At 43.4% G+C, this 17,399-nt stretch overlaps 1 protein-coding gene across 1 annotated transcript in view; it reads right to left on the bottom strand.

Annotated features, from left to right (window-relative positions):
- The window catches only part of LOC126266952 (deoxyribonuclease TATDN1), a 36,811-nt gene extending 20,410 nt beyond the window's left edge, over positions 1-16,401 (bottom strand). Inside the window, exons 1-2 of the mRNA XM_049971669.1 lie at positions 15,725-16,401; positions 15,422-15,601 (exon numbers count right to left, since the gene is read on the bottom strand). Coding sequence (XP_049827626.1) covers positions 15,422-15,601; positions 15,725-15,806 — 262 coding nt within the window. The 5' untranslated portion in view covers positions 15,807-16,401. The remainder of the gene's footprint in view (positions 1-15,421; positions 15,602-15,724) is intronic.
- Positions 16,402-17,399: the final 998 nt, after the last annotated feature.

Raw genomic sequence — 17,399 nt, 5'->3', positions numbered from 1 at the left:
TTGCATGCAACTCATGGTGCAACAAATCCGAGAGACCCTATAGCTGGCACCTATGCAAACGTTCCGCAGGATTGTACCTGTTGACTGGCTTCTCTCAGTATGAATCCAGAACACTTGACATTGCATTTTTTAAGTAAAGGCAGACACAGACCTCTTCATCTGGGTCTCGCAAGTGTGTACAAAAAGGTCCACCTTCAAGTTAGAAGCTGAGTGAGATGGGGCATTAGTCAGTTGCTAACTGCCACTGCAGATGCAAATGTCCCTAAACTCCCATGACACAAACTGCCTACCATTACAAATGTAAGGATCCGAGGAGATCCCTCAGTGGCAAAAATAAGTGATAACGTATGAACGGTGGCTGGCACCAATGTGGACAACAGCTTGGCTATGAATGAGAAATTCAATAATGTATCAACCACCAACTACTACATAGTGTCCAAAAAGGGAGGCGCAAAATCAATGTACGCCCTGTCCCAAAAATATTCCAAGACCGGCCAAGGAAGACATTCCATGTCAAGATCGATCACCGGCCAGTATAGTAGATGTGATGATGTGCCAAAGCCTCCATCTGAGGCATATTCCAGTGCAACACTTGCAGCAACTGGAGGCTGTGAGGCTGTAATAGAGAGGTGACAATCACTTGACAGTATTGCTCCTCTGTTGCAAGCATGGAGAAAATACATAAAACACACTGGATCTGCACCAGAAAAGACACAGTCTGGCCAACTCATGTGCTGATACGATTTTCCGGAAAATCAGGTCAGCAGCTGTCGTGGTCATGACCTCTTGTACTGCCAATGTTAAATCTGACAGGGTTTGCTCCAAGGTATCTTCTAATGCAAACACAAGAGTGTCTTGCTCAAACTTCGGATTGGATGCATCAGCAGCAACAAACGTTCATCAGTTTTGGCATACTGGGTGGTGGAGCAGTAATAAATGTCACAAGAATAGTTACTGAGAAGGCCATACAGCAGCTGGTGGCAGTCCTATCACATAGTTTAGAATGAGGGCCAGTTAAGGAAACCAACAGTTTGTCGTCAGTGATGAGGAGGAAGCTCACCCCATTCTCATAAACCATTTTAATTTCTGCAGCAAGAGTGACAACGCTGCTAATCAAGATGATTGGCGGCCGACAGTTACTTGGTACTTGTTAACAACGAGGGAACAGAACCCTGTGAGTGGAACAAACTTTGTGTGTTAATTGAACTACAAGAAGCAGAGAGTCAGAATCCATGTAGTTATGCATACAACTATATACGCACAGCATGTGTCTAGCATGGGTGGCTAACAACTGAGCACACGACAATTCTTGGCATAAGTGCAAGACTAACAACTGGCACATGTGCACCTATGCCCACCAAGAATTTATGTTTATTGTGCCAAGCAAGTAACAATTTGTCTCTGCACATCACTGAAGTGTACTGTTTCATTGGGAATGGAATTCGATGTTAAGGCACTCTCATTTGCATCTGACAAACATTTCCTTTGATTCCATTTATCTTGCTTCCTACTCTTGCAGTCACACGTCCTAAGCCCAAATTACCACACTCAGCACATTACAGCTGATGACACTGCTTTTTTTTATGTGGCCCACCAGTCCATTTGACACTTGACATCAAGAGGATTGAACTCTGGAGGAAAACTGGCCTGCTCCACTTACTGCCACACATGTGCCCTCCATGGCAGGTTTCTGAAATACTCTGCTGTACCACCCATGCCAGTTTATCTGCCCCTATTGCAACTGATGTACCTTCACTCATGATGTGCACAATTTTAGAGACTATGTGCCCATAGAGTTCACAGTCCCGCTTAAAGAGGCCACCTGGGTTGGCTCTCTGGTGAGCCACCAAAGAAACAGAATTATTTAAGCAATCACAAACAAGTATTCACCTTATCGTTTACACTATATTAGCATTATCCAGTCATTATGTTCGGTGCTACACACAACACACAACGTGTGTCTTACGTGTCTGACGTGTTGCTCTCGAGAGCACTATGTTCCATAAATCATGTTTGTTATTGCTATAACAGGAACGTTCGCTGGCAGAGACACTAAACTATTAAATAACTACCCAAGCAAACCTAGGGACAGTATTACAAGTATGTCTTTGAGGAAGGTAGATCAGTCTTTAATGTCATGTTGATGACATCAGCAGGAGTCTTTCAATGTGCAGTTCTCAGTTCAAGGTCATATACCATTAAATACTGCTAATAATGAAAATCCTCCACCAACAACTGTAGGGCAGCCAGTTGCTCCATCTTGAGTGATGTGATCGTATGACACCAGACATCAGCTTCCGAGGCTAGAACAAGGGATGAATGCACTGTGTTTGGAACCACACTTGGTGGGGTGCACATCAAGCTAAAATGTTCACCCTGTAGCAATCACTGGTGTAACTTCGACTAGATTACAGTGTGGTGTACTTCCACAACAGCACCAAACTAGCACTCACCAAATTAAATTAAATGCAGTACCACTGCAACACCTTCAATGCTGTTACACAGAAAAATAGCATTAGAGCGACCAACAAAATTTTTGAGCTGCGAGGAACAACATCCAGATGTAGCACACCTGTCCAGCACACAATGGTTGCATAACGAGAATAAACACTTGGGAGCACCAAAACACAAACAAGCAAGGAGCACATTGCCACAAACAGTGTGGGAGAGAGCACTGGGAACACACAATTCAGCACCATGACGTCACTGCAAAGGAGGTGTAAAGGTTTTCTGACAGCAAGGCAGCGTGTAGTAACTGCACCGAAAGACTATGCAAGAAATCCATTCAGGCTGCAAACCTTGCATAAAAGAATGCTCTGAAGCTCTTAGGCCAGCAGAGAATGCTTGCAGGCTCCAAAAAATGGAGCACATTCGATCGCCCCTACAAAGGAATCATGTCATCAACCACTGCATAGCTCTCCACCTCCTCCTTCTCCTCCTCCTCCCCGCGTCAATGAGACTGGACGAAGGCCGCCACCTGTTGATGTACAATGAAGTGCTGCTAACCACTGCCAGTTTGGAGTCTACTTCTGTGATAAATAGAACTTCAACTCTGAGAGATGACATTCCCGATATTCACAATGGTGACTGACTGAAGATGAGTGCCAGGCAGATCTTCCATGGATAAAGAACTAATCCATCCAACTGCAAACTGTTTAACTTGGGAGTATGGTGCCTGGTACCATCTCTCGATGGCAGTGCATGTACCGCCTTATCGGCTGTATGCTGGGACCGCCCCTCAAACTGTCATCTGTGTCACTGTTGAGATTACCGCCCACTCGCCATCATAAAAACTATCATCAGGTGTAAAGAGATACCTGAGGCAAGCCACAAACACAACTATGCACAATGACAATGCTGAGACTTCGGGAGATGTCCGCAGTCACATCATGCTGTAGGGACATGCCGACCTCCGTTCCGCCAGCATGATGCTGTGGAACTAACTGCAAGCAACACCAGGGGCTACCAATGCACATTCCATGACAGGCACTGATGTGGCACTCAGTGGGTTCCTGCGATGCAGACGCAGGACAGCTAAGCCACAATGAATCACTGTAAAACTCTCAGCAATAAATGGATGTTGATTTAATGCTATCTCACTGATGCTTTGGGAATGGCACCAGTCCTCACCACTACCTCTCCTCTCATCCATCCTGAACCCTTGCAGGGGGTCACAGCCAGTGAACCCCTATATTTTGTAGTTGGAAGTATTTATGTCAGGTGCTGCTCGTGTAGAGGAATCACACCCGCTCATCATCTGGCACCACTGATATCTGTCATTATGTGATGTGGTGAGTGACCAATTTTTGTTGGCCTGTTTTCTTTTTTCTTCCATTGAGTCAAAAAGATATTCATATGAACTGAAAGAGACACTGTTTAGACCAAAGGGACCTGCAGATCTGGTGCAGTTCTGGGGTGTAGAGAGGAATATTTACCATTGACAAAGTGCCAGTGTTGTAAATTGTTGGGGCATGAATTACCCTCTACTATGGCAGCATGTCCTGTCAAGCCATGACATCTAAGAAGGGTTAGTGTAATTGTTTTGCTTATTTATATAGTGTCAGTATACTGGGTTCTCATACGTCCTGTGAGTCATACAATGACCACAAACACGTGCAATGACTTTAAATGAAGTAATTGTTGTTCTGAAGAGTCAGGTAGCCACATTAATCTGGTGTAAAGTAAATCAAAACCAAGTCAATGAGGAGTTGAAGAAGGAAATGGAAGTGTTACAAATTGTGAACGGGCAGATGCAATCCCAGAGAGGGGACACCAAGACCTTGTGGTCATACCTGTCCCACCCGTTGATCCTATGGCAGACAGTCTCATTACGCTTTTTTCTGGAAAGGCTCCCAGAAACGTGTCAGTCTTCCTTGATAATATGAGGCCAACAGCTAAGTTAGGGAAATGGTCTTGAGTAAATGTGTATGTACATGGCTAAGTTACAATTAGTGGGTGATGCTAAAACATCTGTCAGTACCATGAAACTCTTAGGACACACACATTTCGCCAGGTGGCTGATGGGCTTGTCCAGAAATACTATAAGCAGAATAGACCCATCAAGTTTTACAGGGAAAAACTCACTGGATTAATGCAGAAGCACAATGAGTTGGTTGAGACAGTCTTTGACAGAATTCATAAAGTAAGTCGTCATGCAGGAAGCAGAGAATAAAACCTTGTACATATTCATAAGGGGTATTTTGTTGGATATGTTGCAATAGGTGAAGATGGAAAATCCTAGTGATTTGTGAGATTGATGTTGCAACTCAGAAATGGAGTGATCATGGTGTCTCTTCCTCTGACGTTAAGTGTCAAATGGACTGGTGGGCCACATAACAAAGCAATGTCATCAGCTGTAATGTGCCGAGTGTGGTAAGTTGGGCTTAGGGCACGTGACTGCAAAGAGTAGGAAGCAGGACAAATGGAATCAAAGAAAATGTTTGTCAAATGCAAATGGAAGTGCCTTAACATCGAATTCCATTTCCAAAAAAACAGTACACTTCAAGGGTGTTTGCAGAGACAAACTGTTGCTTGCTTTGCACAGTAAACGTAAATTCTTGGTGGGCACAGGTGGACGTATGCCAGTTGTTAGTCTGGACCTCATGGGTAGGGAGAGGCTTCAGTCTCCACAGTATAGGTTATGTGGAGCGGATAACAATAAGGAGGCAGTATAGGTTATGTGGAGCGGATAACAATAAGGAGGTGGAATCATTGAGAACAACACTGCTCACCTTCAACATTGGAGGTAAGAATTTTGAGGAGCATACTGAAGTGTTGTCACATATTGCTGAGGAGAACTGTGCAATTCCCGATCTTGATTTTTGGAAAAACTTCGCACTGTAATTGACCTTTCATGGCATACAATCAAGTTTGATGGATCTTGGTTTAGGCTAGCAGAGAGAGCTGCTAGTGAAACAATGTTGCAACATGCTCCTGTCATAAAGATGTTGTCAACTAAAATGTGTACAACTACACTGAAGATTAATTTGTGAGATAACATACCAGCAAATGACAGCAAAATTGATCTGAGTCAGTGTAGGTACAGGCTTACTAAGGGAACTGTGCAGGGTAGAACTACTGGACTACAATGAGGAATTAGATAAGTCAAATTGAATGGTATGCAGGGGCATAGTACAGATGTTGGGTTTATGGTTCCAGAGAGTTGGACAATTTTGGTATGGGGTAATGGTTGCCAGTTTCAGTATCTTAGAAGAAGACAATACTGACTGGTTGAGTAGCCAGAAGTGAACCAATAGCATATGTGAGGAAGTTAAAAATTTGCAATGGAAAGGTAGGTTGTCATGGTGTACATTGAAGCTAAGCAAGTTTAATTATGAGGTGGAGCACAGACCTGAGGAAAAGCACACAAATGTGGACACACTAAGCATGAAGACTGGAGCTCTGCAAGCACTAGGAAAAAGCTTGTCAGAGTGACAGACGGCACAAACAGCAGATGTAGACTGTCAGGCATTTGGGTCGCAGCCACAGTTTGAGATGCATGATGGCTTGCTATGCAGAAGTTTGAAATGGCAATGGTGGATGTAGAACAACAGATAGGAACATAGCTGAGAATTTCTGGTGGAGAACTAGAAAATAAGATATTCAAGAGTACGTGAAAGACTGTGTGTCATGTGTGCAAAGAGTGGATCTTAGCTACCAGTGTATTCCATTGCAAAGTTTTCAGGAAGCACTGAAACCCTTTGAAATGCTCGGATTGTATATCCTTGGACCACTTAACAGCACAGCAGCTAGAAATAAATATATTCTGACAATAACAGACCATTTTTCCTGATTCATAGCAACAGTGGTGGTTCTGGACCAGGGAGCAAGCACAGTGGCAAAGGCAGTGGTTAACAATTGGTTGTTAAAATTTGGCATTCCTGATGTTATAATTACAGATCAGGGTACACCTTTTACCTGTGTGTGTGTGTGTGTGTGTGTGTGTGTGTGTGTGTGTGTCGGGGGGGGGGGGGAGGAGGGGGGGGGGGCATGTGCATGCTTGCATAGAGTTGACAGTTGCTCAATGGTGAGATTATCAATGCCCTTAGAAATATTAAACGAAACTAATGTGGATAAAATGGCCAAAATATTATCACACAGTGAGGAGTAAACCTACAAAATGACACTTACTCACTCCCATCTCACTCGTGTTGACTCACATAATCACTCTACCTCAAACGACTTAAGACAATAGAGACCGGGTGAAATGTGCTGTACCTGGGTTTAAACCATAAATAAAATAACAGAGGAGCTAAAACAACGACAGAGGAAATGTCACTGGCTACAAATGACAAAAAATATGGTCAAGCCAGTCACCCTGCTAACATATTAAGAACCTCCCTCTAAAATCTTTGTACCTCAACAATGGGGCAATAGTTTGCAGGAGGATGGTACACAGAACTAACATAGGATTGGAACATGCCCCCTTCACTGTTACATCTGCCCTTTCGTTCCCTGCAATACCCATGTGCCCTGGTGCCCAGCAGAAAGACACCTCATTTCTCAGGCTTTGTAGTCAGAGGACAGCATCCTGGATATTCTGGACTAGTTTATCTGCTGGGTACAAGCATTGTAGAGAGAAAAGGGCACTCAGGGAATCTGAACAGACAAGGAATTTAGGACCCATAACACATCTAATCTGCTTCAGTGCCCGCAAGATCATCTATAATTCCATGTCGAATACAGTAAACTTGTGAGGCAATCTGAACTTGAGGACACGATCAGGGAAAACAAAGAGCAACCAATGGAGTCCTCCTCTTTAAGCCCATCCATAAATGCTGCTAGAGTTATAGTGCTCTTTTAAAATGTCATAAAATAATGTATTAAAAACTTAAGCAAGAGTGCTCATCTCTACTGTAATGCACTAAATCTAAAATCAATCTGGGCCTCTGCAGTAACCAGTAACCAGGGTGGCAGTCAGCTAAAAGCCTGGATTTGAGCCTGAACAAACGCCACACCAAGGGATTCCAGCACACACTTTGTGCAGATCCCAAACATCCTTGTTGCCTGTTGACAGTTGGTAACATGACTTTCGCAGCTGAACAACCAATGGAATGGTTTGGTATGGTGGGGAAGTCAAAGCAGTAAGAAACTTACCTGCTTTATGAATCATGTGCAGTTGCTGCCAGATGGTAAGTGGTTGGTCCTGTAAGTGCCCATGGCCAGCCCTATCTCTTCATGGTATATAGCATCAATGATATTCAGGTACTTAATAAGGTATTTCTGATCCATACACTATGTACTCATAGTTTAGCCATGATTGTGAGAAGACCCAATAAAACTGTAGCAGAGAGGCCCTGTCCACTCCACTGAACCTGTGGCTGACTCACTTCGAGATGTGCAGTGCCTTCTAGACCCTTGCCTTCAGGTCCTTTATGTGTAGTAACCACAAAAGTTTTGAGTGAAAAATGTGGTCCAGAAACATCGCAGAGCCTTTAAAAAGGAGAATTGTATCCCCCATACACAACTGAGGTAAATTAAAAAGATGACAAGAATGACTAAAATGAATTAACACACACACACACACACACACACACACACACACAGAGAGAGAGAGAGAGAGAGAGAGAGAGAGAGACTCTTCTCTGCAGTAAAAGTAAACTGAGCTTTGCGGCATACTCCTCCAACTTCTTCACTGTAAGTTGCAACTGAAAACTCGCTGATGCTGTATTGGAGGAAGAGAAGGATACCACAAATAAGGAGCACTGGACGTTATACTGTTAACGACTATGGCAAAGAGTGGTTACACTTACAACACTGTCCTTAGTAACACTATTCTTCTGCACAAAATAATCCGACAGCATGTCACCAATCTCAAAAGGGATCTTGACAGAAAGTATCAAATGAAGATGGAATGGTGGCCACAAAAACCCTATTGGTATAGCTGATTAAGAATATTGTCTCTCCAAGTAGTGCCATAGGCTTCATCAGTGTCACAAAATACCCCTAGCAACACTGTTTGCATGGGAAAGCTGCTGGATTTTCACCTCTATCAGGGTCATGTTGTCAGCAGCTGAATGACATCTGAATACATGCTGAGAGCAGCTAAGAAGCTGCCTGGTCTTTAATATCCAAACCAGATGACGACTGACCATACACTCTAGGGTCTTTCCCAAACAGTTTATTAAGATGACGCTCTAATAACTACTGGGACACATTTGGTACTTTCCTGGCTTGAGGAGAGGTATTAAAATTGCCCCTCACCACGAGCCACAAAATTAGCCTGTCAGCCATACCAAATTAAAAAATTTTAAGATGATTTCCTCTGGCACAGTTTGAAAGTGCTGTAGCAACCTGTACTGTATTTGGTCATGACCAGATGCTGTATCCAGCTGCCACATGGAGAATCAGATGTTGTAGGACTCTGAACTGGTGGATTTGAAGTTCAACTTGACCCTCTCCACAGTGGGATGGTAATGACAGAACACTTAATCCTGGCTGCCAGTGGCAGTAGGCAGTGCAAAATGCTCTGCCATTATCTGTGCAATGTCTCCAGCTATTGTTTTTGAGACACCCCTGTTTCAACAAAGCTTCTATAGGTAGCAGACTGCCTGCACTAGAAATCCTCCTGATGGCTTCCCAAACTGCAGCTGAACAGGTGGAAACATCGACAAAGAATCCAAAATGCTTGCCACGACCTTTTCTTGCCAATCAAAGGCCGTGAGGTTCTTCACCATTGGGTGGCAGTTAAACCATCACAGGGCAGCATGCCTGACCCAGCTTACTGAACGGCACTCTTCAATCCAGCAAGGGACAGGTTGCCACTGATGATGACCTGAGGGCTTCCGGATAAAGATGTCAGTGGCATGGTGGATTGCTTTTGTGATGCGGGAGACCAACTACTGGATGCTGTTGTGGCATTCAAACGCCGTCATCTGTCTGAACAGCATTCAGTTGGCTCTGCTGATCATCCATCATGGCTGCGTTCTTTCAGGGACAGCTCCATCCAGTAGACGTGTTCAGAGTGGGAACTGGTCACCAGAATGAAGGTCATCAATGACTCCCTACTGATCAGAGTCCTCAAGGGCTGCAGAGCAGAATGAGCAGTTGATGGATGAGGACGACACTGTAGTAGTAATAATAGTAGTAGTAGTAGTACAGAAATGAGTGCGAGTCCCTGTGTTGAGGATGCACGGCTCCTGGGGTGTCATGGTGCTCTCCAAAATCTGACCCTGAGGGCAAGTAGGGGTTGAGGCCCACAATACATGATGGGCATTGAAGTCTCCCAGTACGAGAAATGGCAGGGGGAGTTGTAGGAGTGGTGCACATTATTGACAAATCCAGCAATTCCTCCCTTAGCTCTTTCCCCCGTCAGGTCATCACTGCAATGGATGGTACAGCCTCATAGTACAGGGGCATCAGATGCTTTAAAATGCACTTCCTGCAACAAAAACAAAGAAGAAGAAGCGCAGAGGCAGTCTTGTGTTAAAAATTTAAGTTCCGCCACATGTGTCCTGAACCCATAATCATTTCACTGTAGTATGGAAGCCATTTATCACGGTGGTTGCACTTTCACCCTGTCTTTCCACCAGGGAGGATTGCCCACAACAGGTGCAGGCTCACTCTCTGGGCGAGATGAGTGACCACCAGGCTGACACAAGGTCCACAGGTTCAGTAGACGAATCATGAATGACGTCAGATAGAAGGATGTTGACACTGCCAGACTGTTTACTTACCATCCCAGTCAGTGATTGATGGTTTGCCTTTGATTTTTTAGCTTTGGGAGGCTTTGGAGTCAAAACTGCAGCAGAGGTAGCAGCAATGGTAGAAAATTTACTAGACCAAGCCATGGGAGGGGCACGTAGCCCTGCAACTTCGGCAACCATGGCCTTTTCTGAAGAGGTTTTTTAAAAGATGAAGGAAATGAGGTAGTGTGTGTGTGTGTGTGTGTGTGTGTGTGTTTTGGGGACCAGGGGGGAGGAGAGGGGGGGCAGCATGGCCTTACACATCTTTTTGGCCTCACCACACAGGAACAGGATGTGCTTTGTTGTTCTGCAGTCTCTACTCTAGACAGCATGATGCCCAGAGCAGTTCAGCAGTCCACACACTTCAGAGGAGACGAACAAACGACTGCTTTGTGGACAGCTTTCCCACACTTGTCACAAATAGCTTCTCCCTTACATCCTAAGGTGGTGGGCCCAAAGCATTGGCATTTAAAACTGCATATTGAGTTGGAGACATAGGGCTCTAGGGTTTTCCTCTGTGTCGCTGTTGGAACTACTGCCTACTCACCATCACTACAGCCATCTGGGGGCAAACCTAAGCACAATTACACTCAACAAGAGCACTGAATCTTCGAAAGACGTCCACAGTCATGCTATGCTGCAGGGATATGCCAACCACCATTCTGCCCTGGATGAGGCTGCGGAACTGATTGTGGGCAACATCAGGGACTATGAGCACAGATACCATGATGGGCACTGATATGCCTCTCAGTGTATTCCTGCAATCTGTATTTGGCAGCCATTGAACTGCCTCTACACATACAGTGTCCGATTAATGTTATAGAGAATACACATTTTAGAAGCCCCCCCTTCTTCTTCTTCAGCAATTAATTGAGCTAAAGCTGCTTCTTTGCACAAATTATCATTTATCTCTTGAAACAAAAAGAGTGCTGAATAGTAACCACTACTTAAATGGAACATTGATTTACTATCCAATTCTATGGACTGAAAGTTATATAACGACAAAAAGACTGGCAGAAGACAGAACAACGGAGAGCCAATATTATGTTAATACCTGCCTAATGCCCAGAACACCACAATAAGATTAATAGCTGAGCTAACCAGCTCTTCGAAATTCCTTTTCCAAACTATCAGTTCATGCAACTTTACTTGTTCCTCAAAAATGAAAGATCAAACATTAGCAACATATTGAAGACAACCATGCAAATGCGGTTAGCAGAAGTGATAAAAGAAATGACCAATGGACGAAAAATATCTAATCAACAATTTGTAGATGGTGCCTTCTTCAGTCCTGATCACAAAGCAGAATGGACACACTCAAGATTCGATTAACAACCAAACTGTCACCATTCAACTTAACATAGTTCTCGGGCTATGACACAGATCAATCTGTCATCACTTCAAAAGTATCACATTTACATCTGATGGTTTCACCAACCCACAACGAAACAGAAACATTCTAACCTAACCTAGATGTCAGACTATATTACAGATCAGTTTGCCACTCCAACTCCATTACATTCCAAAAACTAATACAGACATAAAAGTAATATTGTTTGTGTTCTCTATTCTTTCTGTTAACGGCAGATGCCACACCATTAATTTATACGACAAAGAAAACATCTGGTATTGGTAAGTTCAGCTGAGCCAATACCATGTCAATGTTCATTTCTAAGGCATAACAATAACAAAAGGCAACCACTTAACTTTAGAGGAGTGGCATGCAGCATACAGAAACACATAACACTAGCTTTTGAGCTCTTATTCTTTTCTAGTACATAAACGTACATACACACACACACACACACACACACACACACACACACACACACACACACACACACACAGAACGAAACATCTGCACTCGTAGTAGCAGCAAAACTGATTATTGAATATCAACTATCAAAAGTATTTACCTGGGTCGATTGAGGCAGGGAGGTGGTAGGGAAGGATGCATGAGGCAAGGGAGGGAGGCGGCTGGTGACAAAATGGTGTGAGGCAGGTCAATTGCTAGATGACTCAGTGACTGCACAAGAAGAAAGGAGTTCAGAATGTAGAGCATAACTGATCTGCATGGGGAAGAAGCAGTGTGGACACAAGAGAGAAAAGGTAAGGTCAGGCAGTGTGGAACACATTAGCAGAGGTTTAGGTTAGGGAAACTGGGAGAGCACAGAATATGCTGTTATGCTGTAGAGACAATTGCTATGGTAACTGCCATCATGCAACTCTCCAGTTCATCAAGCAGCTTAGATTGAACAAGGTCATGATGGTTTCCGACTCATTATGCATACCATCAGCACTCTACACCTCAGCAATACAGCGGGATAACATTGCTTATCTTAAGAATGTAAAACACAAGGCGACTGAGCTGCAATGGTATGGATCAGAGAGATTAGAGCCCACACAGAAGCATACTGACAATCCTTCTTTCCACGTACAATACGAGACTGGAATAGAAGGGAGAACCGATAGAGGTACTCAGGGTACCCTCCACCACACACAGTCAGGTGGCTTGCGGAGTATGGATGTAGATGTAGATCTTGAGTGAACTTTCTTTGGACTCCATACCACCAACAAAATGAGGTTGTGGACACTCTTGCAGTGCATGACAGATGCTTACTGACAGGATGGGTCCAGTCACATTACTGATCTTAATGTCAGAGCATATAATTCATGGACAGAGGAAGAAGAAGAAGAGACAAAATGGAGAGAGACTGCCATCATTGTAATGTGGACCTTGCTCTGCTCAGACCAAAGTTTATGTATTGGACATGTGGTTAATAATAGCTAATATCAACAATAAGGATCCATCCACATAATGTAAACTACACAAATTAACTCCAAAGGATAAGCGTTTGATACTATCAAACCTCTTTGTGCTACTCAACATCAGAAGGTCACTTAAATCACATATTCTTTTGGTGTGAGTGGTAATGCTATCAGATAAATGCTATCAACCATTAATTAGTTTCCAGAAAGGTGTGCACTAAACCTAGAACAATTTCTCACAAAATAAAACACAAAATTACAGAAAAACATCAACCAATTCAGGGCAGAACTGACAACTTTTCAGGCATGTATTAACATCTATCTACTTTGTCTACAGTGGGCTATACTATGAGCAGACCAACGAAGTGGCCATGGAGAGCCCTGTCTCTCTGGTGATAGCCAACCTATTCATGGAGAGTTTCAAAGTAGCCACCCTGTAAACCACCGAACTGAAGCCTGTATGATTCTTCCAAAATGCGTACAACACATTTGTAATATGGCCACATGGAAAGGATCAAATACAAATATTCTTACAACATCTAAATTCCATCCGTAGTAACATACAGTTTACTATAGGCATCGACAAAGATTGACAACTACCCTTTCTTGATGACTTTGTACACCACAGGTCAGATGGCTTGCCAGGTCACAGTGCGTATCGCAAGGCCACTCACACTGACCTGTACCTACATGCTTCCAGCTGTTACAATGTGGCTCAGCTAAATTAAATGCTCACCACCTTGGTACACAGAGCACATACAATATCGGATGAACAGAAGCTATCAACAGAACTCAAACATCTGGAGACTGTGTTCTGGAAGAACGGATACAGCAACCACCAAACCCTAAGAGCCTTCTGACCATGTAAGCACAGTAGGGACCAAGGTGAAGAGCAAACCAAAGAAAAGAGAAAATGGCCTGACATTTCTACCTTTTGCAAGCAACATGTCATCCAAAATAGGGAAACTATTGACGCAACACAAGATCGACACAGTCTTCCAACCACCACATAAGAAGCGCGCAGTACTAGCAACAATGAAAGACGATATCGTCTCAAGAAAGTGGGTATATACAAAATTACTTGCAGCTGTCGCACATCTTACGTTGGCCAAACAATTCGTACGTTGGGAGATCAATGCAAATAACATGAATGTTCCCCCCTCCTAGGTCAACCAAGCCAATCTGCCCTAGCAAAAGATTGTATAAACACTGGAAACACAGCTAATTATGATAAGACAAAAGTACTAGCCACCAAAAATAACTACTAGCACTGCATCTTCAAAGATGCCCATAAAAATTTGTGTAAACAGAAAACCTAGTCAACAGGGGCACTGGTTACCAACTCAGTAAAGACCTGGAAACAATACTAAGCACTATCCAGGAGCAATAGTGTAGATACAGGTACTCAGGGTACCCTCCGCCACACACCGTCAGGTGGCTTGCGGAGTATGGATGTAGATGTAGATGGACATGAGATCATTCCGCCATGGTTGCCAAAGAGATAGTGCGTTACCCCCCCCCCCCCAATTATTTGGCGCAGACTCAGCTTTCCCCACCACCGGGCAGGCCACACACCATCGGCACATGGAATCACACCTGGACCCACAAGGGGTAAATACTAGTGGCGGAGAGTGCACGGACTATTATATCAGCACCATCTGATGATGATGGAATGGTTATTCGTCATAATGTTGTGGGCATTTGACGATCGTATCTGGCTGGACTTCCGAGAAAATTTATGCCAGGAAGGCTCAGGTCACAGATCAATCAATCATGTTACCTCTTTGTAACACTACTGCATACAATGAACCTAAAACAGTCTACACAAGATTTGTGTATATTGTTTTACTACCTGGTAAATACATGAGATACTTTATGTATTCATATTTATCATAGTTCTCAACATTGGATGATGACAACAAAAACATTGTGAAATGAAGACACACAACAAATTCGAAACACAGTGGCAGCTGATGAGAGTTCAGTTTATGAAGATCATCAATAATAATTTTTCTTTTTTCCTAAGAGAGGATAGCCGCACTGTACTGCCTCTTGCTGGGAACACCCTTGGAATTTTAATGGGCCATGCTGTCAAGCCTACTGGACTGCACCTCAAACATAATTTTCTTGCGTTAATAACATCGCTTCTAGCATTCTAAATCCAACGAACCACATTTATAATCTGAAAGCTTTGGAGCTTATTTCGGCAGCAACGGTTATACATTACATGCCTATGTCTCTATAGCTCTCTTCAGTTCGACATTAAAATTTCGTTATTCTCTCTTTTTCTTTACTCGGCGTCGCATATGTTTGCAGACTGTGGTTCATGGTGGGTATTATTAATTATACTATTTGTTTTCTAAGTCTAATATGACATACATTCTTCCAAACTAACTTTGAACACACAACTCAGATGACAAGGAAGGTGATGCGTGGGAATGGTACACAACAGATTTACATTAACTTACCATCAGAATTCGCTAACTGAAGAGCCTCCTTGCTTTCACTCAAACTTCCTCCGGTAATGATTATTTTATCCAAACCTACATTCCACGCACGCTCGAGAACACTGTTAAAATCATCGTCGTGCTTACGCTTTGAATGGTAAATTCCTCTAAACATTGGGTCCGTGAGATTCGCACCAATATCTGATAAACATATCATAAAGTTAATAGAATTATTGTAGATAATTAATACAAATACTCTAATCAGTATATAGGAATGGAAAAGAAACAGTATCCTAAGTAAAAATTGTGTTTCTTGATACTGACCGATAAACTTTCTGCTGGTGCACATCCTGACAGTTGTTGACAACACCTTATTTACTTCCAACGCTATTCTAATATTTCTCATCCCACATCTCAACTTTATGTTTAAAGTTTATTGTTTAATGTTTACGTGCTTCTGCACCAAAGATAGTATACTTTCCAACTCCAAGGGAAAATGGTGTATGTCAAAGAAGTAAACTTCCATATCTCTCGGGTGCATGTGCATAAAGTCGAGTTTTCACGTAAAGCTAAAGTGATGGCGCTCGATTGACACCATCGAATTTATATATGGAAAAACACTTCCCACTTAACTGAAAATTCGCCAGTTGGGTCTGTTGTCGGGCGTAAGTGGACTATACCAGCGTACGAAGGAGAGCGAGTACACTGATTGGTCGATTGACTGATTTTGACTGATTTTTATTTGGCCCCGTTTGATTAAATTATATACAGAATGTGTACTCGTAAAATAGGACAGGTCAAGTATAACCGAGGATTCGCGGCATTGCCTTACTTACACAACTGAAGTCTATGTTACATGACCACTGATGAGATATAGCGCTCCTCAGTATCCATGTAATTAGTTTCGACGAATACTGATTCAGGAAAGCTATAACTGTATTCGCAAAAGGCTGAATCTTTACCATACAAGGACAGATTTTTTAACAAATAGAAACAAATATAAACAAAGAATAAACAACAATCCCAGTTTTCTTTCGCCGAATAAACGACAACGTGTACTTAGCGCTCAATCTGATGATGAAGATTGCCACACAGCCCTCTTGGAGTAGAGCAGAGCATTGGGAACGTAGGGATACTTGTATACAATGCGTCTACCAGCTTTAGAATGTCTCAGGGCATATGCGGCTCCTCCACAAAGCCTATCGGATTTGTTGAGGGTAGCAGCCTCTCTACCTATGTCGTCTGTTCTTCCGGCCATTCCAGTGGTACAGGAGCCGTCTCTATCTGTCATTGCTGTCCTGCTTCTGCCTTAGGCAACAGTATGTGGGCACGTTTCCCTCAGTCTATGGAGACGGTTTGGTGCTTTCCATGAAACTCTATCTTCGTCATGTTGCTGTGTCTTGTTAATACCACGTATAGCCCAGAATAAGGCGGTTGCAGGGGTGGTCGTATTGCATCTGTTCATAACCACGTATGGGAACAGTGCTCCTGGTCTTTGGATACAAGATGCGTGCCCTCTCGGTGTCGAGAACTTGGTGCTGGAGGTAGTTTGGAAATGTATTCTCGCACTTGCTGCAGAACAAAGGACATGTCTCTCGCTGTTGCTTCGGATGACGCACCAAAAAATTCTAATGAGAGGTGTAGGACTTCACCATAAACCAGCTCTGCTGTGGGAGCTCCTAAATCTGGTTTGCAAGCGATCCATAATCCCAATACCACTGGTAAGGCTGAAGCCCAGCTCTCAACATGGCACATCAAGTCAGCCTTCTAGGTCCTGTGCCAACGCTCGAACATGCAATTACTTTCAGGGTGGTAGGCTGTCATGTGGCGGTGCCAGAACCCACACAACTTTGCCAGCTCTAAAAATAGGGTGGAAGGGTGGATTCAGATTTTGTCACATGGAGGAGGCAACCAAAACGAGCAATCCAAGTTGCCATCTCTGCCGATATGACAACCAATGGCACTGCTTCTGCCCATTGGGTGAACTACTCTACAGAAG

This window comes from Schistocerca gregaria, chromosome 4, assembly GCF_023897955.1.
Source record: "Schistocerca gregaria isolate iqSchGreg1 chromosome 4, iqSchGreg1.2, whole genome shotgun sequence".
Taxonomy (NCBI): domain Eukaryota; kingdom Metazoa; phylum Arthropoda; class Insecta; order Orthoptera; family Acrididae; genus Schistocerca; species Schistocerca gregaria.
The sequence above is the reverse complement of the archived record's forward strand: the minus strand, read 5'-3'. Positions and strand labels throughout refer to the sequence as shown.